At 35.9% G+C, this 27,813-nt stretch overlaps 1 protein-coding gene and 1 non-coding gene across 3 annotated transcripts in view; both read left to right on the top strand.

Annotated features, from left to right (window-relative positions):
• Positions 1-27,452, top strand: part of MRPL3 (mitochondrial ribosomal protein L3) — a 40,690-nt gene extending 13,238 nt beyond the window's left edge. For both annotated transcript variants that reach the window (XM_002759617.6, XM_008983839.5), the window contains 5 exons: positions 2,383-2,443; positions 17,964-18,072; positions 19,801-19,878; positions 21,381-21,458; positions 27,102-27,452. In XM_002759617.6, the coding sequence (XP_002759663.1) occupies positions 2,383-2,443; positions 17,964-18,072; positions 19,801-19,878; positions 21,381-21,458; positions 27,102-27,254 (479 nt within the window). In that variant the 3' untranslated portion in view covers positions 27,255-27,452. The remainder of the gene's footprint in view (positions 1-2,382; positions 2,444-17,963; positions 18,073-19,800; positions 19,879-21,380; positions 21,459-27,101) is intronic.
• On the top strand, positions 10,125-10,261 carry LOC118149061 (small nucleolar RNA SNORA58). The gene has a single exon (XR_004736227.1). It is a non-coding gene; the product is annotated as a small nucleolar RNA SNORA58 (small nucleolar RNA).
• Positions 27,453-27,813: the final 361 nt, after the last annotated feature.

Genomic DNA, 27,813 nt, shown 5'->3' on the forward strand with positions numbered 1-27,813 from the left:
TTTTTGAGACGGAGTTTCACTCTTGTTACCCAGGCTGGAGTGCAATGGCGGGATCTCAGCTCACCGCAACCTCCGCTTCCTGGGTTCAGGCAATTCTTCTGCCTCCGCCTCCTGGGTTCAGGCAATTCTTCTGCCTCAGCCTCCTGAGTAGCTGGGATTACAGGCACGCGCCACCATGCCCAGCTAATTTTCTGTATTTTTAATAGAGATGGGGCTTCACCACATTGACCAGGATGGTCTCGATCTCTTGACCTTGTGATCCACCCACCTCGGCCTCCCAAAGTGTTGGGATTATAGGCGTGAGCCACTGCACCTGGCCCCCACTTTGGTTTTTAATGTAGAGAGAATTTAACATTTTAAAAAGCCACCTCAAAGAAATACACCAACTTTTAAAATTCAAAGATTACTGTTCACAGGCTGGCATTCCTAAAAAATAGGCTCTTGCTTAGATAGAACTCAAGAAAATATAACAACAGAAAGGACCTACCATAACACCTCAATGTAAAGATTCTTACTTAAAAATTCCAAGGTATTTTGCCTAATCCAAGGAATGTCAAAGAGTAAAGATTAGTCCTATGATTACATTGGCTCATATGATTAGCAAAATAAAACATTTTGATGTCTGAACTTCAGAAAAGCTCCCTGATCTCTGAACTCGAGTTCTGACAAGAAGATAGTAGTAGAATGCTGTTTTAAGATTTGGTATTTAATATCTGAACTGAACTGCTTAAAGTAAAATATAGTTGCAGTAGGCTCTTATTGGTGTGACAGAGGATCAGCCTTGATATAAGGTAGAATTAAAAGTATTCTTTGAGGTTAAGGTTTTGCAATTTTAAGGCAAAGTAAAGGGAATTAAATATAAAAATTAGTAGAGGTACTTAATTCATTGTATATTAGAATAGTTTATAATGGGAATACTTTAAATATAAAGAGATAATTCTAAAATATTTGGCTATATAGACAGTTCTGAAGCACTTTTTAATATTCTTGTTGGTATTAACACATTTAACTTTCTTAAACTCTTTATGTTTATCATAAAGATAAAATTAAGCCCCCATTAACTTTTGTTAATTTTTTTGTGAGTCAGAAATCAGCAATTCAGCCTCATAAAAGGTCACTTTTAATTTCTTTTTTAAAAATTAATACTATTTCTGATTGTCAAATCATAATTATATATACATATGGGGTAATAGTGTGATGTTTTGATAATATGTGGAATGATTAAATCTCTATATTCATTCAAGGTTTTTCTCTGCCTATATAATTCCAGGTTGGGTCCTAAATTAAAGGAGGTTCCCCCCTGAAATCCTACAGCCCTTTATTGCTTATATTAAATAAACTATAACTGTAATCAGATTTCAGTTACATTCTCTACTACATTGATTTCTGGCATTTAAAAAGAAAGTGTATCTTATTTAAAGATGTAAATGTTTATTCTTCACCAAGATAACATATTTCTCGCTGTCAGGGGCCGTGTCTTACATTCTTGAATTTGTAGCTCCACATATTTGTTAGTGTCCTATAGATGTTTGCTAATGAATTGCCAAATAGTTCTCATAAGTGTTAGTTTCAAGTTTATGTAAACAATATTATGAAGGGCTTTGATTTATCACAAAATTTAAAATTTTTTAAAATAATATCTCCCAAGTACATTTAAGGTAAGACTTTATTTGCATACAACTAGTTTTGTAAATGTTTCCATATAAAATTAAGAGTATAAAGACAATTTTTTGCTATTCTAAATATCTAGGCATGAACTGGAGGACTATATTTTACTGGTACAATGAGTAAGTAGTTCACCCAAAATCTGGTATCTAGAGGCTTTATATAGATGCCATACATACCAGGATCATTACCCAGCATATGAGGGACTTGGGTACAAGTAATTGTTTTCTGTTTCTCCAATGGGTGCAAGATATTTCATCAAGCCCCAACATGTTTTAGTTGTTTTTGTTTTCCCTATGTGAAAACAAGACATATATCTTAATTCAGTATACCGTTGTTCAGCAAAACAACCAAGAATCATCAGATTTCTGTTTAACAGCAAGAACATTGTGCTGTCATGGGAATCACTCATTTCGAACTAGCACCACTTTTGGTCTCTGTGAAGGCACCAGTCGGTCAGTCAGGTATGGTCCGGTGCCTTCGACCTAGCACTGTGTGCCTTGTACTGGGCCATATTGTTCTGACCCATACATCGTCATTCAAAAGACAAGTTTGTTGAATAATTTCATTGTTTGGATGTTTCTAATTGCAGAAGAGAATCTCTTAACTGTTTTTGAAATCAGATAGCTAGAAGCCTTCCTGGATATAGTTTATGTTGAATAAAGTTGTTTCTGTGCTGTGAAATTTCATATTGATTTTTCATTTTCTTTTCATTAGGCACTCCTCTCTATGCTGCTCATTTTCGTCCTGGACAGTATGTGGACGTCACAGCCAAAACGTAGGTCCTCATAGCAAGTTATCTTTTCCTTTTGTTTTCCTCGATTAAGAGAGAACAGAGTAAGTGAAAGAAGTACAGACTTTCAAGTCAGTGAATAATGGATAGATATACTTTTCATTCTTTATTCAGCTCTTTAATGCTACCTACCATACTGGATTTTAAATTGTGCCAAATTAGTTGTATTTAAAGAGTTCACATTAGGTTATAGCTTTTAAATTGAGATATATGCTTCTTGAAATGGGGCTAAAAGAAAGGTCACATTATTCAGATTCTTCAGAAGTTGGACCTAATTCTGTTTTGAAGACCAAAGACAACATACAGTTCAGTGAAAAATACGTTAGCAATACTGATTACGTTCTTTTGAGATTATTGTGTAGTCTAGTTATTGGTTGTTCTTTCTAATTCTAGGTAACAGTTAAATTATAAACATAGTATTTGTGACAGTGGCTGTTGTGTTTAAGGTTTCCCCAAAGTAATGTTAAAGGTTTTTGTAACACTAAAAAGCCTATCAGAAGTTGGAATAAGAAATAATGTCATACCTTACTTCTCTTCAGTAGCATGACATGATTTCTCAGTACTGTGTAAATGAGACTTCTCCCATAAAACTTCCTTTTAACACTTAAGGGTTTAATGGTAGAAGCAACATTGAGTTGTCACTTTATCAGAATTGCTGACTTGGGGGATATTAAGATGGGGTAGTGCTATTTTGGTACTGTAGCTTTTTCATACCTCACCATTTGTATCAAATAGCCTAGGTCAGTTCAGTACTGGCTATGTAATATCTAGAAAACATTTACATCTTAAAGAAGTCATTTTTCAAATACTTGTTTAGGTCACCTCAGTATAGAATGAAATAGCCAAGCTCTTGTTACATAGAAACTGTTCAGTATAGATTATTGGAATCCATTGGACCTAGGCTAAACAAAACTCCAAATATCAGCTGTTGTTCATTTATCTTGTTTCTTCTACATAAATGATAATTTCATTTCTCTTGATGCTTCGGTTTTCTGCTTTTTGTTGTATGATGATGCTGCAGGGATTATGGGAATCCTCTGAAAAATAAGCCATTGTTTACAGGTGCTCTGGGATAGGTTTATAATCACAGAGACTGAGCCAGAGCAGCTTTTTTTGGGGGGGAGGAGCGGGGGGATGGAGTTTCGCTCTTGTTACCCAGGCTGGAGCACAATGTAATGATCTCGGCTCACCGCAACCTCCACCTCCTGGGTTCAGGCAATTCTCTTGCCTCAGCCTCCCGAGTAGCTGGGATTACAGGCACGTGCCACCGTGCCCAGCTAATTTTTTGTATTTTAAGTAGAGGCGGGGTTTCACCATATTGACCAGGATGGTCTCGATCTCTTGATCTTGTAATCCACCCACCTTGGCCTCCCAAAGTGCTGGGATTACAGGCATGAGCCACCGTGCCCGGCCCAGAGCAGCTTTTATCAAAAGAAACTGGGTGAGTGCTAGTATCACTCTCCCTCACACAGTTAAGATGCATTCTTTCTAGTTTCAAACATAGGCCATTGTAAAAGCTGCTAGCTGCTTTAATAACCTTTATTTCGCTATTTTGACATGAAATGTGGGATAGAGATTGGTAGTAAGGTCGGTCTTCTTCTTAAAGAGATTGTAAACCTATCCCCCCTTTTTTTTTTCCTGCTTCTTGATTATCGTGGACTCCTTCCTAGTTACAAGAACCCCTGAAATCACTGGTTCCTTGGTAACTCTGTTTTGCTTTCCTTTAGCAAGAACTCAAAATATTGGAGCTTAAAAGCTTGATTTGGTTAGTTGGGGAAGTATGTGTGTTGGAAATCAGATTATTTTGTTACTTTTTGAATTATTACATATAAAATACCACATAGTAATTTTACTAATTTAAACACAGTTAATGTGTGAATTCCATTATGTATTTTATACAACAAACGGGATATTCTAAGAATCCATTCAAAGTCAGAAACCTTTATTAACATTTGCCTTGTGGCTGGACTTGTGACTAATTTGTATTAGAGCCTAAGTTTTCAAATGCCTATCTAGCTTCAGTAAATACTTTCATCTCATATGCTTCTGTTTGGTTTCCTTGGCTTCTTAAAAGTGATTTTTTAAACTTTAGCTACCTTCTTGTAAGTGTAAAGTAAAAGAAGAAAACTTGTTTTTTGGTTTTTTATAAGATCATTTTCATAGAAAACAAGATTGTATAAAGCCATGCACCAGCTTTAGGATTAAGTAGCTGATAAGAGTTGGGGGAATAACTAGCCCTGGGATTTAAAGTAGTGACCATCAACTCTGGAGAAGTGAGGACCTCCATTTGAGAAGATCACCACTACTATTATATGAGCTACTACACAGTATTCTGTTTAACTTTTACTGTATTAACAGTGGGACAGAGTTTACCTTGCATGTGTGTGCATACCTTCATGTGGTATTTACAACTTAACATGAGAAGGAATTGGACTTTATTTGACCTTTTGCTAAATGTTACCAATAACTGTAGCTCTTGTAGCTGACATGTTGTTACTGCTGTAAGGTACTTTTAAATGCTTGTAGATTTATAGGATTCGTTGTCCTTCTCATCTGGAGCTGTTTTGAATTTCCTCTGAGTGCCGCATTGTATTTCCAGCTGCATATAGTCCTAGTTGCTGCTGCCTCTTCTCTCTGCCACTGACTTCCTGGTGTTGTCATATGTGTGTACATGTACACATACATGTGCATGCATTCGTTTAACTTTTTTTCCTTTTTAAACTCTTCTATCTTCTTTCCTTAATGCATTTTGGAACTCTGGGGCTCTATCTTCTGGATATTAACCCTGTTAAAAGTGTGAACACTAGGGGAAAAATATGTGCAGTGACATGGTTAAGGGGATGATGAAAGGACATGGATTTACAGGCTGCAGCAGTGGTTCTCATGCCTGAGTGGGCTTTATATTCTCCTGAAGGGTTAGTTGAGCACAGATTGATGGGCCCCACCCATGGAGCTTCTGATTCTGTAGGTGTTGGGTTAATACCTGAGAATTTGCATTTCTACCAAGTTTCCACATGATATAGATGCTGCTGGTCCAGAAACACACATTGAGAACCACTGGACTGGAAAATAGAAGGTCATCAGTTAAACCACTTTTTGTCCTCACTCCTCTTCCTAGCACAGAATTCAGAATGCCTTTCTTAACTCTGGTCGAATTATAACATATAAACATCTGTTTCAAAGCAAACAAATTTAATGTAATTAAAACAACATTGCCAATAAAAGTTGGCCTATTACATTTTAGTTAGTATAAAACTGAAAACTAGTCTATTTATAATTGGCTTTGTTATCTTTTGTTTGAAAAGAAAAAAATCTCAATCTCTTAATTTCATATTTTTCTCATGATGTAATAATTTTATATTTTTAGTACTAGATTTCAATATTTTTTTACCTTATACCTTTAGCTTTAATTGCTGAGTTAAATGTGCTTTAGAAATAACTAGAAAATTTTTAAAAGGAACAAACATTGTCTGCATTTCAAGAAAACTGTTAGTAGAATCTGTCTACCTCAGGAATGAAATTGTCTGCAGACAATTTTTTAAAAAGTGACCTGTAATCAACAGTAACAGCTTCTTGAAGACATACTTACAATTTTTTAAAAATTATTATTATACTTTAAGTTCTGGGGTACATGTGCAGAACATGTAGGTTTGTTACGTAGGTATACACATGCCTTGGTGGTTTGCTGCATCCATTACCCTGTCACCTGCATTGGGTATTTCTCCTAATGCTGTCCCTCCCTGCCCCTCTCCCCCGTTATCCCTCTCTAGCACCCCACCCCCTGACAGGCCCCAGGGGGCCTGTGTGATGTTCCCCTCCCTGTGTCCATGTGTTCTCATTGTTTAACACCCACTTACAAGTGAGAACATACTTAACAATTTTTAAATGTTCCTTTTAAAATAAAATTGCCATAGGAAACTTGCTTACATTAAAGATATATTGTGTTTACATATTCTGATGTTTGTTATAATTCTCTAGATGAATAGGTAAATTTTCCATAGTGTGTGAGGTGAATATATAATTTACCAGAAAGCATTTTAATTTTTACTCTTAATACCAGCAATAGTTTTTCATCAAAAGGATGGTAGAATACAAATTTCATTTAGATTGTATGGGAAATATTTTTACATCTGATGAATAAAACTGCCTAGCACGACAATTTTACATAGTTTTATTGTGGTATCAATAGATAATTAAGCCCAGTCTTAAAAATATGGCATTTATGTAACTCATTCCAAATAAAATCTTTAAACTAGCATGTATAATGATGTCTTTTGTCCTTGCCCCTACCCTGGTACATTTTTAAAGTTTATGTTCTTATTCTGTAGTAGCAATTATATTCCATTGTAACTTTTAATAGATGGTGGTTTAGAGTCTGACGTTTTCCCATTCTTTCAGTCTCAGTTTTGAAGAGGAAACAACTATAGATAATGTATAAATAGTAAGCTGAGATATGACTATTGAGTCTATCCTCAGCGTAGGATGTTTAGCCCATTCTTTTTCTGTTGAATTCTAGTGGTGCTTATTATAACTTGTAAAAAAGAAAAAAGGAAGGAATGAGAAAAGCATGAAACAACAAAAAGAAAACTAAAGATGCATTTTGCTGTTTAGGGAGCAGTGTTAGGTATCTCTCTGAAAGGACTTGAAGGGCAGTGATGGTAATGATGCATTCATAGTGGCATGGAGAGACCCTTTCCTTTGAGGTGTCTTGCTAAACTTTGAATTCATGACAGGGCATACCTGAGGTAATTTTTCTTCTGGCTATCTGGAATTTATTTATTTACTTAAAATTTGAAGTCAGAAGATTTCAAGTACTTAAAATATTTTTTTCTTTCTGAAAGAAGGATACTTTAAAAATCTTGTCTACAAGTCTGGACTGATGAAAACAACTCGTTTTCAGGAATAATCTTACTAATTCAAAGTTGTTGGTGCCCTTTAAATTCTTGCTACCTTTTGGTCTCCAAACAGAAAAATAAATACTTGATAATGTTATCATTAGTAATAAAAATTAAGGGGAGTAGAATGGAGGAGATTAGGTATTGGAGCACCTTTACTAGATTTAGTTAGTTTGATTCTTTCATTGAAATACCAAAATGTGTAAAGCAGTATTGTTTTCTATCAGAGTCCTAAAGGTGTTTGAAATGTCACGTGGGTTCTTAAAAAGAATGAGTAAAGATTCTGTGGGCTGTATGCCTAGCCCTGTACACTATTCAGGGAAGAATGTCCTATTCAGGGAAGAATGTCTACACATGGTCAGAAACTCTGCCCACGGGCTCATTGTTCTAACTGGTAGATGTTTATTGTAAACTCTGGAAGGAGAAAGCAAGGTATGTGCTGCCTTCAGGATATAGTTGCTGTGCTGTCCTATACACTTTCAATTTTATTTCATTTTTAAAAAGTAACTTTATATACTAGACATTCGAAGCAATATGTTTAATGTATTAGTGAAACAGTTTTCAAGATGAGTGATTAAATATAGACAGAAATAATCTTTGTAAAAATTAATTCCCCTTAAATCAGTTTATCAAAATGAAGGTCTGATTGGGAGAGTGGTGTATTGATAGTTATATTTAGTTGTTTTTTTTGCTTTAAAAATTTTATTAGTGGTCATCTATAATTGCCTCCCTATTTACAAAGCAGCATCTTTTAACTCAATCTCAGCAAAATTAAGGCCTAATAACAGGCAGTCTAGGGTGGTGGCTGAAAGCATGGCCTTTCAATAGCTCTGTGACCTAGAATTGTAAATGTACTTCATAGCCATGTTAGAAGGATGGAATACAGTGCATAGAAAGCTCTTAGCTCAATGCCTGGCACATAATAAATGCTCAGGATTATTGGCTGCTATCACTATTATTGATGTTGCTGCTTTGTAATTTGTTTAAATTTTAAAAAGAAAGATCCATGTTTTCCTGAATAGAAAGTATCTTTCAAAATGAATAGAGGACATGACATTATTAGGAATTCAATTCTGGTGTTTTCTAATACATTAAGTTTTGCTGCCTCATATTTTATGTAACAAAGTAGCTTTACAAAACACTCTAGATGATTTTAAGATCACATACTTTCTACTATATTTGGAATTTACTGAGTAATGAGAATGCCCTTGAAGTGGCTTCATGCCTCTCCGATTTGCTAGAGTATTTTTATATTTTTCCTCTAATCTGTTTCTCAAGAGGCACTATGACCTGAGTTGAAAGCGTGACCAGATGGTTCCATTTACTAGCAGTTCGATTTTGGGCAAGTGGCTTAATTTGTGGGGATTTATATTTCATTACCTTTAACCTGGAGGGTCTGAGGCTAAATGGTTTCTAAGGTTTCTTTCAGTTCTAAAAATCTGTTTCCAAAAAATAATTCCTCAGTTTTCCAGGTGGCACAACTCACCCTTATCTAATAATTAAGAAATAATACACAACAGTAGATTCATAGCTCATGGCAATTTGGCTTTCTAGTCTATTGAAGAACGTTATATGGCTGAAGACCTTCAGAAAATTTATGTCCTTTCATGATATGCAGAATTGGTTATTTGTGTTTCCTTTTTTGAGAACAACAGAGTGTGCCCAGGACAGCAAATGTGGTGTTCTGGGTTTATTTAGTGCATTTGAGAAATTGAAGGAATCACTCCACATTTGGCTCTTTGTACTATTGAATAAGCTAGATTTGATGTCAGAAAAGCACTCCTCGCACTCTTGTTGATAAACATGTTCCCAGATACTGATGGGAGGTTTGTGATTTTTAGACAGAAATCATATACCTGCATTTCAGGTTATGCTGTCACAAATTCATCCTAAAGAGTTATATAGCTCTACTGATACTCCATGCCACCTTCTAAACTATATGTGAATGGAACACAAAGCAACTGGAAAATTCCACCATGACTGACTTGTGGACTCAGCAGCTGTTCATCACTGATCAAGTAGGTTTAGACAGCAATGCTGAATTGGGTAAAAATTGACTCCAAGACTTCACAGGGATCTTCAGTAGAGATGCTGTGTGGAAATGTAAGTAAGTAGGTAACATCTGGGTGAGTTTGCTGAAATGAGGAGAGGCCTATAGCAAAAGAGTAAAATGTTTGTGCCATATTAATTCATCATGAGTTAAAAGCCAATCCTAAGGGAGACTGTCAACTAGCTAATAATAAGCCTTTTATATACGTGTAATATATTTGGGCAAAAAATATTCTTTTTTGCTTATTGGAAATTTGTTTGCTTTAAAACTAAGAGCATTTGTATATTTTGAATCTAAAGCATAGTAAAGTGATTATTATATCCTACCAGATATTCTTTTGATGTTGATATAGAGACTTTGCTTTTATATTCAGTAATACGTTATCACAGTTAAAAGATTGTATCATAACTGTAATGTGTTTTAGTGATTCATTTCAGCTCAGTCTTGATTTCAGCTAGAAACCCAGGTGAATCTCCATTTTCCTGTTTTCAAATGTAATGTTTTACTGTGACAGAAGCTGATTTTTACACCAGTAACTTCTTCACCTTCCCATCCCCACTTCTTTTTATTAACTTTTTAAAATATAGCCTGGTTTGGTTGTATACTTAAGCAGGAGTCCTTTCTCCATTCTGTACACAGTTACTAGTTTTTTGAGTGATACATATACAAGTCGCTTAAACTTCTTACAGCGTGAAGAGAGAAAGTTAAAACTTAATTTGGAGGGCATACATGTAGACCTTGCCTGACTATGCTCATAGCCAGGCAGCGGGGACAGTGTATGCAAGAATAATTAGGAGTTCCTGCCAGCTCCAACCAGCTTCATCAGTGGCTAGATAAATTGCAGGACTCTTAACATTTCCCTGAAGAAGGAAAAAAAAAAAGAAAACTTAATTTGGGAATGGTTCTAATGGAAAAACCTCTACTTGGAGTATGCATTTTAACGTGGTAGCAGGTGCTACTTGGGAGGATGAGGCATGAGAATTGCTTGAACCTGGGAGGAGGGGTTACAGTGAGCCAAGATCACACTACTGTACTCCAGCCTGGTCAACAGAGTGAGAGTTTGTCTCAAAAAAAAAAAAAAAGTTTTTTTTAACAGGTGCTGCAACTTAATAATAAATACTTGGTTGTTTTTTTATGGCAATAGTGGAAAGATAGACAGTGTCGTAGGAAGGGCGTTTGAGGCAGAAGGAACAAAGGCATGGAAGAATGGCTTATATGGAGTAATGTGCTATGACTAGGAGTTTTCAGTGTTTGGAAGTCAGGTTGGATCCAGTTATTAAAAAAAAAAACATATGTTAAAGCTAAAAATATTACTGGGGAACCACCTAAGTTTGTGGTTTAGTTTGTTTGCTTGTTTTTGTTTTTTAAAGCAGCACAAATTTGTGTGATTTAGATTATCATCTTAGGAATTTTGTTCTAGTGGCTATGAAGAATAACTTGAAGGAGGAGTGATAGTTTCTTTCTGAAACACTGTAATCGAATGGCTGAGGCACTTCCAATTGGATCATAAGGGATCAAAAAAACTTTTTCTCAACCTACAGGATAGCAAATATCTTAGGTTTGCAGACATTATGTTCTCTCTTGCCCATGAGAGAACTAACTTATTCTTACATGGCAGCTCTAAAGTAGAGTTAGGCAATATGTAAATGAATGTGCATGACTGTTCCAATAAAAATTTTATTTATGAAAACATACTGCCATCACAGGCCAGTTTGCCAACCCCGCTTTTAAACTTTAATGAGAAGAGAATCAGAGGCAGCAAGAGGAAAGAGATTTCTGAAAGAATATTATGGAAGCACAAAAATAGGGAGGAAATAGTGACAGTGGAAAGGGGCGGGACATGAAGGGATAGAGGAAAACCCTGTGGAGAGATTCTATTTTAAAAGAGCCTGTAGAAATCTAAACACTGATGTTAAGAAATTAAATTTTGGGGGTTGTGTTAATGGTATTGTGGTTTTGTTCTTTTAAGGTATTCTTATTGTTTAGAAATCTGTACTGAAATATTTGTGAATGAAGTGATAGGGTATTTGGAGTTTGCTTTGCAATAATCTACTGGAGTCGTCACAGGAGAGGAACAGCTGAAAAAACATAGGCCTCAAGTCAATATTTGTTCAACGCTGAGTGATAGATACATAGGGATTTATTGAGTTATTAATCTCTCTGCTCCTGAATATTCCTTAAAACTTCCATAATAAAAGTTGTTTTAGTAAAAGACTTGGGGGTTAACCTCAGAATGAGTTCCAAAGAGTGATTGGAGAGGAAGATGGATTGCAGAGGGTGGATGGTAGATGAGAGAAGGAGTTTGGGTCCTAGTGAAGAGACGGAGGGATATGAAGGGAAAAGAAGGTAAGAGAATCCAGTGGCTTCGTAAGGGGTAGAGAGAGACTAAGGGGATGGGAATTTTAGAGGAAGTTCTCAGAGGACACAGAATGGATGGGTTTAAAAGCAGGTATATGGTCGCTCTTCACCTTACGGACATTTCATTTTATTCCCATAGACAAATAAATCCAGAATCATGCAATGAAAGGCAGTTTCCCACAAAGTAAAGAAATATATGGTGGATCTATATTAAAACCTGTGTGTCTGCTTGTAGATGTTTGGGCATTTGTCACAGTATAGCAAGGGAATGAAATTCTCAGTAAGAATATCTAGAGATTTATAGAATTCAATGAAACATTAAATTGTGCATTTCCTTCTGCAGGATTGTTAGTCGTACCTTTAAGCTTCTCCTCTCGTTTTCTTCAAACCATCTCTTCAAACTAAAAGGCATGCCCATTATACAACAATGGGAAACTATAGGACAGAAGAAAGAAGACTTAATCCCCTGTCTTCCCAGGACACAGCTATAGCCAGTAACAAATTTTGCTCTGACTTCTCTAGACTGAGCACTAGGGCTAAATAATAAGCAATTTCTACCCTTGGTGCACTGAAAGTGGTGCTACCCTTGGTGCTAAGGGGAAATGGACTAAGAAGCAAAGACATTAGTGTTTCCTGGATTAAATGATACTTCTGAATTTCTGTATTTTAGTATAGGTGCTATAAATAAAATACATCTTTTATGTCTTCTTAATTTTCAAATATATCTCACTAAAACTGGGATCTCTATGTTCTTTCCCCTTTGAGCTTTATTTTATTTGATTTTCTTCTACCATCATTAAAAACTGTAGCAGAAAGGGGTGAGGGATTGTGACCTGTGGCAACCTTATATTTGAAATGTATCTGGCTGTGCTAAGTATAGATTAGTTCATTTCTTGCTTTTGTTTTATTTTTGTTCTCAAGTTGAGTAACGGCTGAGAGTAGTATAAACACCTGTACCCCCCCATGGATCAGCAGGTACATTCTGTTCTCCCTATGTCTGAATTCAGCCAATAATTTGTCATGTCATTTGTGTTTTATTCTTTTGTTTAAAGGTTACTGAAGAGGTTCCTGTTGTACACAGTATAACTACATGATGTATTCTAGAGCCAGATTGAAAAGCAGTCTGTAATTAGCCAACAGATAATTAGCACTTTCAGGATACTACTTTTATCTTATAATTATTTCCTCTTAAAATGAGCTAAATTATCTTCTGTAGTTCACCTGGCATGTGTTCTGTTGGTGCATGCACTCACACTCTCTTTTTAAGTAAGACATCATCAGTTTAATAACACAGAAGTACCGATAAACTTTCTACCAAGAATTACCAGTGTAACGTGTTCATTTAGATTAGTGTTGCTAGTCTCTCTCTCTCCTTTCTTCTTTGAAGTGTCGTTTGCCAAATGATATGGTAAATTCAAATTACTCTTTAGGTATTTCTTTTTCATTTTTAAATTGCCAAGCACTGTACTTTCCAATTATGTTCTAAAATTCAGTGTTAAATGGAAGCATTTGTTAGCTTTCTGAAGCATAGTATCAGTAAAATATTTGATTGTTCTCTTCTTAGATGTTAACAGTTTACATAACTAGTGAGTTTTTAGTATGTGTTATGTTTTAGCCCTTTGATCGGGTATAAACATTTTGAGTTTTCACATCAAAAAAATTATATACACACTGTTCACATGCTTAATGTGAAGAATGTGGTATAAGCTACATTGAATTATTCTTATAAAAGTAACTTTTGACCTATAATTTGATAGTATTCAGCTGTTAGGTTGTACATGTATCATTCTGTTTTAATTTTTGTTTTCAAATTTGCGGTTTGTAACTGTTGGCCTGTTGGCCGGGCTGGCCTCCCCTAACCTCAAGCAGCCCTCCTACATCAACTTCCCAAAGTGCTGGGATTACAGGCATGTGCCGCCACACTCAGCCTTATCCTTATTTTTAGAGTGGATTTTTGATGTATCTAAAACAAACTTTGTTATTTATATAGGCTTTCTTCGGTCCATTGCTCTCTGATAATTATTTGTTAAATACATAGCAAGTCCTTGTGGAAGCTGGTTTTATATTTTTCTTTTTGTCTTCTTAGTAAATGGCCTGATGCAGTACACTATATAATGATAGCTAACATTGGCGGAGTTAGGGAACACTCTTAAAAATATGTTGATTTATTATCTAGTGAAAGGTGAAAAAAATCTTCATTTTAAGAGTATATAAAAATAATGTCACATGCCTGGCATGGTGGCTCATACCTGTTATCTCAACACTTTGGGAGGCCTAGGTGGGAGGCTCACCCAGGGCTAGAATTTCGAGACCAGCCTAAGCAACAAAGCAAGATCCCTGTCTCTACCAAAATAATTAAAAATTAGCTGAGTGTGGTAGCATGCAACTGTAGTCTGTAGTTGTAACTACTCATGAGGCTGAGACGGGAGGATTGCTTGAGGCCAGGAGTTTAAGACTGCAGTGAGTTATCAGTGTACCACTGCACTCCAGCCTGGTGGACAAAGTAAAATCCTGTCTAAAAAAAAAAAAAAAAGTTTAGTACAGTCTTAAAATTTTTTCCAGTCCTTTCATTGTATCATTTGTACTGATACATTCAAAGACAAATTTTATTTTTAATTGACACATTGCAGTTGTATTTATGGGGTACAAGTTGATGTCTTAAAATGTTTATATTGTTCAGAGGCCTCGGAAGTAATGCCACACATCTACAACCATCTGATTGTAGGTTTTGAAAACCTGACAAAAACAAGCAATGGGGATAAGATTCCCTGTTTCATAAATGGTGTTGGGAAAACTGGCTAGCTATCTGCAGAAAGCTGAAACTGGACCCCTTCCTTACACCTTACACTAAAACTAACTCAAGATGGATTAAAGATTTAAACATGGGCCGGGCGCGGTGGCTCAAGCTTGTAATCCCAGCACTTTGGGAGGCCGAGGTGGGTGGATCACGAGGTCAACAGATTGAGACCAGCCTGGCATGGTGAAACCCCGTCTCTACTAAAAACACCCAAAAAAATTAGCTGGGCATGGTGGTACGTGCCTGTAGTCCCAGCTACTTGGGAGGCTGAGGCAGGAGAATTGTTCAAACTCAGGAAGTGGAGGTTGCGGTGAGCCGAGATCGCGCCATTGCACCCCAGCCTGGGTAACGAGCGAAACTCCGTCTCAAAAAAAAAAAAAAGATTTAAACATAAGACCTAACACCATAAAAACCCTAGAAGAAAACCTAGGCAAAACCATTCAGGACATAGGCATAGGCAAGGACTTCGTGACTGCAGTACCAAAAGCTATGACAACAAAAGCCAAAATAGACAAATGGGATCTAATTAAACCTGAGTTTTGCACAGCAAAATAACTATCAGTAGAGTGAACCAGCAACCAACAGAATGGGAAAAAATATTTGCAATCTACCCATCTGACAAAGGGCTGATATCCAGAATCTACAAAGAACTAAAACAGATGTACAAGAAAAAAACAAGCAAACCCATTCAAAAGTGGGCGAAGGATATGAACAGTTTACAAAGGAAGACATTTATGAGGCCAACCAACATGAAAAAATACTCAACATCACTAGGCATTAGAGAAATGCAAATCAAAACCACATTGAGATACCATCTCACGCCAGTTAGAATGGAGATCATTAAAAGATCAGGAGACAACAGATGCTGGAGAGGATGTGGAGAAATAGGAACACCTTTAGACTGTTGGTGGGAGTATAAATTAGTTCAACCATTGTGGAAGACAGTGTGGCAATTCCTCAAGGATCTAGAAATAGAAATTCCTTTTGACCCAGCAATCCCATTACTGGGTATATATCCAAAGGACTATAAATTGTTCTACTATAAGGATACATGCACACAAATATTCATTGCAGCACTGTTTACAATAGCAAAGACCTGGAATCAACCCAAATGCCCAATGATGATAGACTGGATTGGGAAAATGTGGCACATAGACACCATGGAATATTATGCAGCCATAAAAAAGAATGACTTCACATTCTTTGTAGGGATATGGATGAATCTGGAAACCATCGTTCTCAGCAAACTGACACAAGAACAGAAAACCAAACACCACATGTTCTAACTCGTAGGCAGGTGTTAAGGAGAATCCATGGGCACGTGGAGGGGAACATCACACACTGGGGTCTGTTAGGGATGGGAGGCTATGGGAGGGGCAGAAGGGGGTGGGGAGGTTGGGGAGGGATAACATTGGGAGAAATGGCTGATGTAGGTGATGGGGGGAATGAAGGCAGCAAACCACCATTACATGTGTGTACCTATGCAACAATCCTGCAAGATCTGCACATGTACCCCAGAACTTAACGTACAATTTTTAAAAAGTTCATAGAAAAGAAGAATATGTCAATTTAAATTTCATTGTTAAAGCAGTCAAAATTTAAAAAAATAAATGTTATATTCAAATTAAAAGAAATGTTTATATTGTATAATGATCGAATCAGGGTAGTTACTATACCTGTTACTTTGTGCATTTATCATTTTTTTGTGGTGAGAACATTCAAAAACCTTCCTATTACAGTATATAATAATTTACTGTTAACCATAGATAGCCTACTGTATGATAGGACACCAGAACTCATTCCTTCTATCTAATTGTAGTTTGATACCCATTAACCAACCTCTCCCCATCCTCCTCATTCCCATCCTCATCCTTTCCCCAGTTTCTGGGTAACCACTGTTATAGTCTCTACTTCTATGATAGCAGCATTTTTTAGATTCCACGTGTGAGTGAAATCATACCGTATGTCTTTCTGTGTCTGGCATATTTCACTTAACAGAATGTCCTGCAGTTTCATTCATGTTGTTGCAAATGACAGGATTTTATTTTTTATGACAATCATATTCCATTGTGTATATGTGCCACATTTTTATCCATTTGTCTGTTGTTGGATACGTAGGTTGATTCTGTATCTTGGCTATTGAGAATAGTGCTCAGTAAATATAAGGTGTTTCTTCAACATGCTGATTTCATGTCCTTTGGCTATCTACCCTTTGGTGGGATTGCTGGATCATATGGTAGTCGTATTTTTAATGTTTTGAGGGATGCTTCCATACTGTTTTCTATACTAATTTATATCCCAGCCAATGGTATACGTGTTCTCTTTTGTCCACATTCTCACCAACGTGTTTTCTTTTGTCATTTTGATAGTAGCCATTGTAACTGGAATGAAATGGTATCTTATTGTGGTTTTGATTTGCATTTCCCTGATAATTAGTGGCTATGAACATTTTTTGTATACTTCTTGCCCATTTCTTTGTCTCCTTTTGAGGAATGTGTTAAGATGTTTTGCTTAGTTTTTAGTTGGGTTAAAGCATTTTTTTCCCGTTTATTCCTCTATTGTTCTAGTATCTATTGCTGCCTAAAACTTACTAACTTAATAACTTAAAATAACAAAAATTTATTACCTCAGTTTCTGTGCTCAGAAATCCCAGTATAATTTACCTGGATGCCTCTGACTTGGGGTCTCTCCCAAGGCTGCAGTCAAGGCATAGCCAGGGTTACAGTCATGTCAGGGTTCTAAGGAGAATCTGCTACCTTACCCACTAATAAGCCATTGACAGACCTCAGGTCCTTGGTTAATGGCTGGAGGCATCCAGCTTACACTAAGTTGGCTTCCTTCAGAGCCTAGCAAGCAAGAGAGTACCAAGATGGAAGTTACAGTCTCTTTGTAACCAAATCTCAGAAGTGACATCTCATCATTTTTGCCGTATTTTATTCGTTAGAAACAAGGCACTAGGTTCACCCAGACTCAAGGGGAGGGAATTAAGCAAGAGCCTGAGTACCAGGAGGTGGTGGTCTTTGGTTTCCATCTTAATGGCTGCCTGCCATATCTAAGTACTTTGAAACTTCTCGAGCTTTCTCATTTTTACTGTGTCATCTTCACAGGATTAGGATGATAAAACTCCCTGTTCAGATAAAATTCCCTGTGCTTAGCTTACTGGTGTCTCACAATCTTGAATTAATCATTTTATATAGAATTAGACTCCAGGAAGGGGTGCAGACCAGGGCAGAGATAAAGGAATGTTTATTTGCCGTTTTACTTGTATAGCCTTTTCTAGTTATTTAGATAAGAAGCTTTGTTAAAACTCTAACAAGAAAGCATACACTTGGTACTAGAAAGTGTACAAGTGGGAATATTCTATGCTCTTTTCATTATGTAAATTCTAACGTTTGTTTTGTTCAGCATTGGTAAAGGTTTTCAAGGTGTCATGAAAAGATGGGGATTTAAAGGCCAACCTGCTACACATGGTCAGACGAAAACCCACAGAAGACCTGGAGCTATTTCAACTGGTGTGAGTATAACTAGTGAAGCTCTTTTTAGTGCTAAATATTCAGCTTCTGCACATGTAGCCCTCAGTCCATCCTTGATATAAAGTGACATAATTTTAGTCTGACCCCAGAGCGGGGGTCCAAGTACTGGTCACCCTTTTATGGATCCTTGCCTCACTCATTTCCCAGAGCCACACTAGAATTAGTTATATTCCGCATCGTTAGTTGAGCATCTAAAGTTTGGCTGTATATACCCTAAGTCTAAGTTTAAAATGTACTTTGTGCAAATGTTGAATCCTAGTAGGTTTGTCTTTTGAATTAGTATCAGTTAGCAATTCTGAAATAATTTTTTGTGAATCGTAGGATTGAGCAGATAAGTAAATATATTGATAATGGGAGCTAGGCTTCTCTCTATTGGGAAAGGGCACTGAAATATGAAAATGGGAAAATTAAAATGAACTCTGTAGTGTTGAATTCAAATTTTAAGTATGCATTTACTGTTTGGTGAGGGAAAGGAGTGCATCCATGCACACAAGGAAAAAATGTAGCACACAGAAATGGAGCAGTGCGTGTGTGCTTATTATGTCTCAGCTCTGTCTACTGGAACATTGTAGTCATGTATAACAGAATATATTTTTGCAGAAGAATAAGAGTGATATTTAGTCTATAATACTCAAAGTTGTCTTTTTTTTTTTTTTTTTTTTTTTGAGACGGAGGTTCGGTTCACTCTTGTTACCCAGGCTGGAGTGCAATGGCGCGATCTCGGCTCACCGCAATCTCTGCCTCCTGGGTTCAGGCAATTCTCCTGCCTCAGCCTCCTGAGCAGCTGGGATTACAGGCATGCGCCACCATGCCCAGCTAATTTTTTGTATTTTTAGTAGAGACGGGGTTTCACCACATTGACCAGGATGGTCTCGAGCTCTTGACCTTGTAATCCACCCGCCTCGGCCTCCCAAAGTGCTGGGATTACAGGCTTGAGCCGCCGTGCCCGGCCTCACAGTTGTCTTTTAAGCCTGTTGGTTACATGTTAAACATATCTAATGCCATGATGCGGTACTTCCTCTAGGAGTTTCACCAGTTAATGTGAGAGCAGCTGATGGAAAAGGGTTTATATTCTGAGAATTCATGTGTTGTAAGATGTCCTATTTTAGCTGTAATTCAGATTTGCTTCTTCACATGTAGAACTATCATCCATTATCAGAGCCAAAATCAGGGACTGTGTGAAGCTGTTAGATTTATGTAAATCAGAGAAAACGAGGGCTAGACAAACTGACTGTTTTAATAACTGTCCTTTAATAATTTTGGTCAAGGAACATAACATCTAAAGCAAGGAAGAGTAGGACCATTCTAGCACCAGTGGTAGGAATGAAGTCCATGAAGTTAGTTAATACAGAAGATTAGTTTAAAGCAGGCCTGCAGTCTGTGTTTTTCTTTGAATGATGGTGTCCTGTGTCTGTACACCCTTGTCCTTTTTTAGTTCTTAACCAGTATTAGGTCACTTGTTACTGAGTTTTTCTCCTGAATCTGTTTTGTATTCTGTATTTATCCTAAGAGTCTAGTCTGATTTAGAAAGGAAATCCTCTAGGAGGAAACATGTCTAAATCCATATTTAGTTCCTTACTGGGACCTAGCCGAATAGGGGAAAAATAAAACATTTTAATAATTTTTATTCTTAGTTTGCATTGTGGTTTGATCAGTGCTGTTTAAAATTGATAGTACTTAAAAGTATTAACTTTAGTTTTCTCATTTAGGATGTTGCCAGAGTCTGGCCTGGAACTAAATTGCCTGGACAAATGGGAAACATAGATAGGACAGTACATGGACTAAAAGTAAGTTTTACAAGTGGTTCTTTCTAGGAACAGTTAAATTGTTTAAATTCAAAGGCAGCAGAATATGTGTTTAATGTGTGTCTGTGTACCATTGTTCTAATAGACTTTAAAGTTATTGAGGAAAAGAGGATATATGAATTGTGTGTGTGTGTATGCTCTAGCTGTAGTCATAGCAGTAGTAATGGTAGTGTATATTCCAAGCCATGAAAAGCACAGTCATTAAAGAGACAAAATTAGTAGTCTACTCTTGGACCTAGATTTTTAGAAGATACAGTTGCATGAAAAAGTAAGATTCAGAGCATTATGTGTAATACTCCTATTTGAGTAAAAGATGGAACAAAAGCTCTCTACATATGTATGTTGCTGTGCCATTATATAATCACAGAACAGTGGAAGGGCATATACCAGGTTATCTTGGATTATTTATCATGTGTGTGTGTAGAAGTGGATGTACGTAAGAAAAAAGAGGAAGACAATCAAAATAGAAGGACAGAATAGCACTACAAAAGGATCGTGATATACATCGTTCTTATAAAAAAGATGTTTCTATATTTAAAAGAGAAGTTGAATTCATTCTCTACCCATGAGAAATGTATGTAAGTAAAAATGAGTTATACTGTAAAGGATGCTGTGTAATTATATTTCTGTTAAACAGCTAATGTTTTTATTTGTTTGCATGTATGTTTTAAAGTGTAGAAAGCACAGAGAAGTAAGTAAGCTACCCATAAGAACAATACCCAAAGACAATCACTGGAAACATATTGGTGCATATTTTCCCAGTCTCTATTCTGGATACATTTTATATATAAATTTTGACCAGGAGAAGTTTTCTAATTTTATATAATTAGACCTAAGATTTTTTTTACCCGTTCTATTACATTTTTACTCATCAGATACCATCTGTTTGCTATATTTTCTTCCTGTGTGTGATTTCAATTTCTGTAATATTTAAAATTATTCATTATTAAATAGGAGCCATGGGTCAAACTCGATTTCTTCTCTAAATAGTTTATTTTCTCAATACCATTTTTTGACCAGTCATTCTTTTCCTATTTATATAAGTTTTTTCTCCACATGAAGATCTTTTGAGGATCATCTACTCAGCCCGCTTACTTTAGAAATTAGAATCAGTGAGGTTGTGGCTTCTCTAGCCTCTAGTTACAGCAGGCTAGTATTAACTAAAAATAAGATTAATTTCTGCTTGTTTTTGTTAATGGTACCAACAGAGTCCATTCAGATATCCAGGTAGACTTGATCATTCAGTCACATCTCTATTTAAAATGAGTTTTCTACTACTTTCCTAAGATACATCTGTTGTGGTCTTCTCTTACAAGTCATCTATAGGACTTGCAGTTTTTCAATTCTTATTCGACCTTCTGAAGTACTGATAAGATTATTACTTTACAAGCAATTTACATCCTCAGCTTTTAGTAACATTGTTTTAACACAAGTATATCCTAAAATTTTTGACTCTTAAAGTTTGGTTTTCTTTCATGCTTTAGGTGTGGAGAATAAACACAAAGCACAACATAATCTATGTAAATGGCTCTGTACCTGGACATAAAAATTGCTTAGTAAAGGTAAGTATAACTGTCTTCTTTTTTCTCCATTTTCTTTTTGGTTTCTTACTCGCAAGCTAACAAGTTACTATTATTTTTTGTTGGTCATATATGGGGATATTTACCATAAAGTCTCCTTTGACTCATATATGTGACTTATAAATAAATGGCTGCTTTTCCATATGTTCTCTTCTGAATCTGTCTGCTTTTTGGTAGCACCTGAGTGAAAAACATGCACAAGGTGACGTATGTTATATTCCTATAAAACCAAGAACCTGTAAAAAGGTTAAGGCCATGTATTAGTCCATCCTAATAGAATGGATGGACTCCTACAAAGAAATACCTGAAATTAGGTAATTTATAAAGAAAAGGAGTTTAATTGGCTCATAGTTCCACAGGTTGTACAGGGAGCATGGCTAGGGAGGTCTCAGGAAACTTAAAATCATAGGAAAAGGGGAAGGAGAGGCAGGCATGTGTTACATAGCTGGAGCAGGAGGAAGAGAGGGAAGGGGGAGGTGCTACACACTTTTAAACAACAAGATCTTATGAGAACTCACTATCACTAGAACAGCAAGGGGGAAGTCTGCCCTCATGATCCATTTACTTCCCATCAGGCCCCTCTTCCAACATTGGGGATTACAATTTGACATGAGATTTGGACAGGGACACAAATTCAAACCGTGTCAGGCCAGTAAGCAGAAAGATGTTCAGGAATATGAGACATATATTTGGATAACGATTGCCAAAATACTAGTGTATCTCTGTCCTTCCAAAAGGAACATGTTAGCTTTTTAAAGTGCCCCATCTACAAGTGAATGGATAAAGAAAATGTGGTATATGTGTGTTTGAGACAGAGTCTTGTACTGCAGTCTGTCACCCAGGATGGAGTGCAGTGGTGCAATCTCTACTTGCGCTAACCTCTGCCTCCCACATTCAAGTGATTCTTGTGTCTCAGCCTCCCAAGTAGCTGGGACTACAGGCATGTACCACCATGCCTATGTGTGTATATATATTTAATATATATGGCTGAAGAATGTTCTAGAGAATGCACACACACTAGAATATTCTTCAGCCATAAAGCAGAAGTAATTGCTGCTGTTTGTGGTGACACAGATAAACCTGGAGGACATTATGTTAAGTGTAATAAGTTAGACACAGAAAGACAAATATTGCATGATCTCACTTTTATGTGGAATCTAAAAAAGTTGATTTCATAGAAGTAGAGAGGAGAATGGTTTTAACAGAGGCTGGGGGAAGATATTGGGGAGGAGGAGTGGGAGAGGTGGTCTACAAGCACAGAGTTACAGTCAGGAAGAATACATCTGGTGTTCTATTACATAGTAGGGTGACTGACTATAGCTAATAATAATGCATATTTGAATATAGCTAGAAGAGAGGATTTTGAATGTTATCACAAAGAAATGATACATGTTTAAAGTGATGGATATGCTAATTACCCTATGATCATTATACAATATATATATATATGTATTGAGACATCACAGTGTATACCATATATATTTGCAATTATGTGTCAATTATAAGTAAACCCTGCTCCCACCCACCAAAATTTTTTTTTAGCTTTTAAAAGGGTTACTTTGGCAAACCAGAAATACATAAGGTAAAAATTAGAGTCATAAAAAAAAAAGTGGTTAAAGGTAGACATTTGAGTAGGAGCTTTCTTATTATCACTAGTACTATGCTCTGATTACATCTTTAAGTGTTTTTCTTAAAAAATAAAATAAAAATAAAAACTATGTACAGAGAGATCAGATACATTTTAAGAAAAACTCTTCAAGTTCTCAAAAACTGACTAACTTCCATAAAATCAGAATAAACATTCTGCCTGGGGTTTATTCCAGCAATGCAAATTTTCTTACCTCTGAGTTTTGACTCTTCCATTTTGAAAATAAATTTTTATTAGAAGTGATGTCAGCTATTCTCCAAAGTATATTCTTCATTGATTTTCCAATGAAAGCAGCAAAGAAATATTGAAACTTAAACCTCTGATTTTTTAAATTCAGTGTTTCTTATGTATTTTTCTTATGTCTAGGTTCCATTACTAACATAAGGAATAATTTTTTGAAATCTTTCAAGGAATAAGAGTTTTATTTTTTAAAGTTACCTTTCTGGGACACCTTGCTTACTGACTGGATTAATCTCATTTTTCTTAAAGAAAAAAAATGCATTTAAGCCAGGGCTGGTGGCTTGCATCTGTAATTCCAGCTACTCAGGACGCTGAAGTGGGAGGATAGGATCACATTGGCTCAAGAGTTGGAGGGTACAGTGAGCTGTGATCACACCACAACATTCTAGCCTGGGCAACAGAGTGGGACCTTGCTACTATTGAAAGAAAGAGAGAGAGAGAGAGAGGGAAGGAGAGAAAGAAAGATGCATTTGATGAATTTTTGTAAGTTTTGTTTTTTTCCTTAAGTTTGCAGATTTCTCCTAGTAAGGCAGTCATACTTACAATGACAGGTAGTTGAAACCAGAGGATTATCATTGTACTTCTCATAATATTTTGTCTTCATAATTCATATGAAAATATATCTTCACATCCCTGACCCCACGTTCCAGATTACAGGTTATAAATAGCACAACCAAATAAAGGAGGATTATTTTTTATACTAGAATTATACTGGACAGCAGATTAAGTTTTAAATGTCAGATCCTCCTTTTCTGCCCATTTTTCAACATACATGATTCTAGGCTGGTTTTCTAGCCAAACCTTACCATTGTTTGCCGTGACTTCTCAAGTACTACTACAGCATCTTCTCAAGTATTTCTACAACTTCCCTGTCACCAGCAGGGATAGTCAGTTATCTTGAAAAACTAGTACATACAATGACATTCTGATGTAGTTATAAATAGTTTATAACCAGTAACATTTATGACTCATGTTTATCCCCTACTTCAATAAAAGATTGCGTCCAAAAACTTTATTCACTGTCATAACCAGTAATAGTTTGCCATCACTGAAGATACTCAGAAGGTGTACCAAAGAGTTCTGAAAAAGGAGTCTAAATACATTTTGAGAAACTGGCATCAGAACAATGTCTAGTCCCCTTAGAACTATTAACACACTAGTGAATATATTTCCAGCAAGTGTTTTGGATAATAAAAGAACTCATCCTGGCCAGCCATGGTGGCTCACGCCTGTAATTCTAGTACTTTGGGAAGCCAACACAGGTGGATCATGAGGTCAGGAGATCGAGACCATCCTGGCCAATGTGGTGAAACCCTATCTCTACTAAAATATAAAAAATTAGCCAGGTGTGGTGGCAGATACCTGTAGTCCCACCTACTTAAGAGGCTGAGGCAGGGGAATCACTTGAACCCAGAGGCGAAGATTACAGTGAGCCAAGATCACACCACTGCACTCCAGCCTGGCGACAGAGTGAGACTCTGTCTCAAAAAAAACTCATCCTTAAAAAATAATCTTTGGAATATGGTGCTTAAATAACTTTCTTTTGTAACCATAAGTATCTGCCCAGGCATTAATTAAGGTGTGAATTTGGGGAACATTTTGTAAGTTTTAAATGATAAAACCTTGGTATGTCCTTTCACTCCATTATTTCTGTTCCTCCAATGATTCCATAGTAGGCAAACTAGGCGTTCCTTGCCCACAGGCTTTGAGCCACTCCCTAGTGGGCAGTCAACTTTATTAACATCCACTCACCTCTTGGGAGCTTTTGTTTCCTCAGAGTACAGGGGAACCAATATTATATATTTTTTTAATATTCTAAAGTTAGTAAAGGTAGTCTTAGAGATGACCAACTTGTTTAACAGACATGAGCTTTTTGTTTTGCTATTTGGAATCACTAAATGTATTAAGGAAAACTGAAGAACTATTGTTTACAGCATAAGAGGTATAAATGCATGTTATACTGTTCATTTGTGTTCATTCCTATGTAATATATAATGTATTTTCAGATTTGCCTGGTTTTTGTCCTTTTCCCACATTTTCTTAAAAGATTTGAACTGGTTTGCTGGTAGACATAAAAAGAATGAGGTAGATAATTGAGGGAGTCATGGTACAGGCAGAAAAATAATAAACCTGGGGTGAGATTAAATACACAAAAATACATATACGTTTATACATTTGTTAAAGATGGGCTACAGGCCTGCAACCCACAACTTTTGCACTATCGAGGCAAAAATGGTTGAGATGAGATGTCATTTACATTTCACATCCTTGAATTATAATGTTTAGACTTTATAAACGTTGATTCTTTGTCGAAAATATTTCTCAGTTATAATCTATAAAAGTATGAAAGCAACTGAGAATTATTTCTTTGGGTCATTGATGACTAAATTTTTATATCTCAAATTAGCACAGAAAGTTTTGTTGTGATTAGTTTTATTAGGTTTTTTGCTTGGGTTTTCTTTTCAATCCTAAATACTGAGTAAGTTTAAATTGGTAAGAATATGGCATTTTCCCTTTTTAAAGTTCAACCCAAGATTAATGGATTGGGGGAAAAAAACAAGTTTTTTTTCTTCTAGGTCATTTACTGATAATTTCTTGAAACAATTTTAACAAGAGGGATTAAAGTAGATCTGTTTTTCTGTACTAAGCTGTTTCTAGCAGCTGTGTACTTTATTTCAACCAAATTATTCACTTCTTATTGCTAAAGTAATTATGCCTCATTTTGTTCTGTGTATATAATTACATGTAAATTTTTTTTTAATTTACTTACGAATGAAAGCTGTAGAATGAGCCAGAAGCTCTGAAGAATCCAATAATGTTTTCTGAAAATAAAAATCAACATTTTAGATCACATCAGTATCAATACTAAAATTGTTCAGTCTGTGAATTCACAGAATTTTTTAGAACATAAAGAGTTAACAGAGCTCTTATCAAGACTCAGTGGTCTTTTATTGTTTTTGCTAAATACTAGTCTGTCTTTAACTTCTCAATAAGAATATATGCTCTGACATATATCGGGCTGCATTTATTGTATATGAATATAGGATTGGTTGTTACATCTATAAGCAGAAAATGTGCTAAGGCCATGGGAGTAATTGGGTGCTAAACCAAGGATGATCATTTTCATTCTGGTGAACACAGGACCAGATATAAAGTAGTCTCAACATAAAGGCCCTCACTCAGGTTTGAAAATGCTGAATAATTGTCTTTAAATCTTCCATCAATACAAGACTTTTTTTTTGACTATGTGACATAGAAATACAATCTTGTTTGTTTGTTTTGTTTGCTGGAGAAATGACACTTTTGGCAGGGGAAGAAAAATGTGAGCTAATTTTTGTAGTAAGAGATGATATTTTTAATTACGTGCTCTTAGAGTTAAGACTAACAAAAATGCTAGTTTGTCAGGTCATTTTATTTGAAATGAATCATATAAATGATATTCAAGTAGTAATTTTAGAATGTGATTTTATCCTGTGGGGCAGTCCTACAGATGCTTATAAGTTAAGATATAAAGTAATAATTGGTGATTTTATTCTTATAGCTGCTTGAGTTTCTGTTATTTTTTAGAATTAAAGGAAAGCATTGACTGAATTCTTTTTACTCTATAATGTAACAGTTATGTTATTTGCATTAGAAAATATAGTATCGGATATTTCTTTGATTATGAATAATAGCTGAAAAGCCTGCCTTTAAATAACAACTGGCATCACTAATATAAGATTTTTGCCCTCTCACAGGTCAGAGATTCTAAACTGCCTGCCTATAAGGATCTCTGTAAAAATCTACCATTCCCTACATATTTTCCTGATGCAGACGAAGAGGAACTACCAGAAGATTTGTATGATGAAAATGTGTATCAGCCCAGTGAACCTTCTATTACATTTGCCTAACATCACTGGCTGTGGCAGAACCTTACACATTCTCTGAGCTTTGAAGAGCTGGAGTGATATTATAACCACCAGAAATCATACTCTCCTTAGTCACAACAAAATCACACTTGTCATCTTTGTCAAGGGCATAAATGTATCCTTTATACCCCCATTACATTTTGTTAAAAAAATTACCACATTAAACATATGAGTTAAGTTGATTGGATTTCCTGAAATTGGTGTTTGGCATATTAGCAAAATACTCATAATTTGTGGACTTTATTCTTTTTAACTACATATTTCCCAAGTTATCTTAAGATGCCTATAAATTTAACTTTCATTAAAGTTTGGTCAATCTTTGTGAAACTGGTTGTGGAACAGTAGAAAACCATATGGGGACTTTGGTGCAACCTATTTGGGTAAAGAAACCATTTGCTAAAATGGAGAAAGTAAATAGATTTTTATTTAAATTACAGAAACATAGATGTTAAAGGCCAAAGGAAAGACAATAAAATCATAAATTATGCATCTTGTTTACATTTTTGTTGGGAGGAGTGATTACGTTTTAAGTTGTATCACT

Source organism: Callithrix jacchus, chromosome 17, assembly GCF_049354715.1.
Source record: "Callithrix jacchus isolate 240 chromosome 17, calJac240_pri, whole genome shotgun sequence".
Taxonomy (NCBI): Eukaryota; Metazoa; Chordata; class Mammalia; order Primates; family Cebidae; genus Callithrix; species Callithrix jacchus.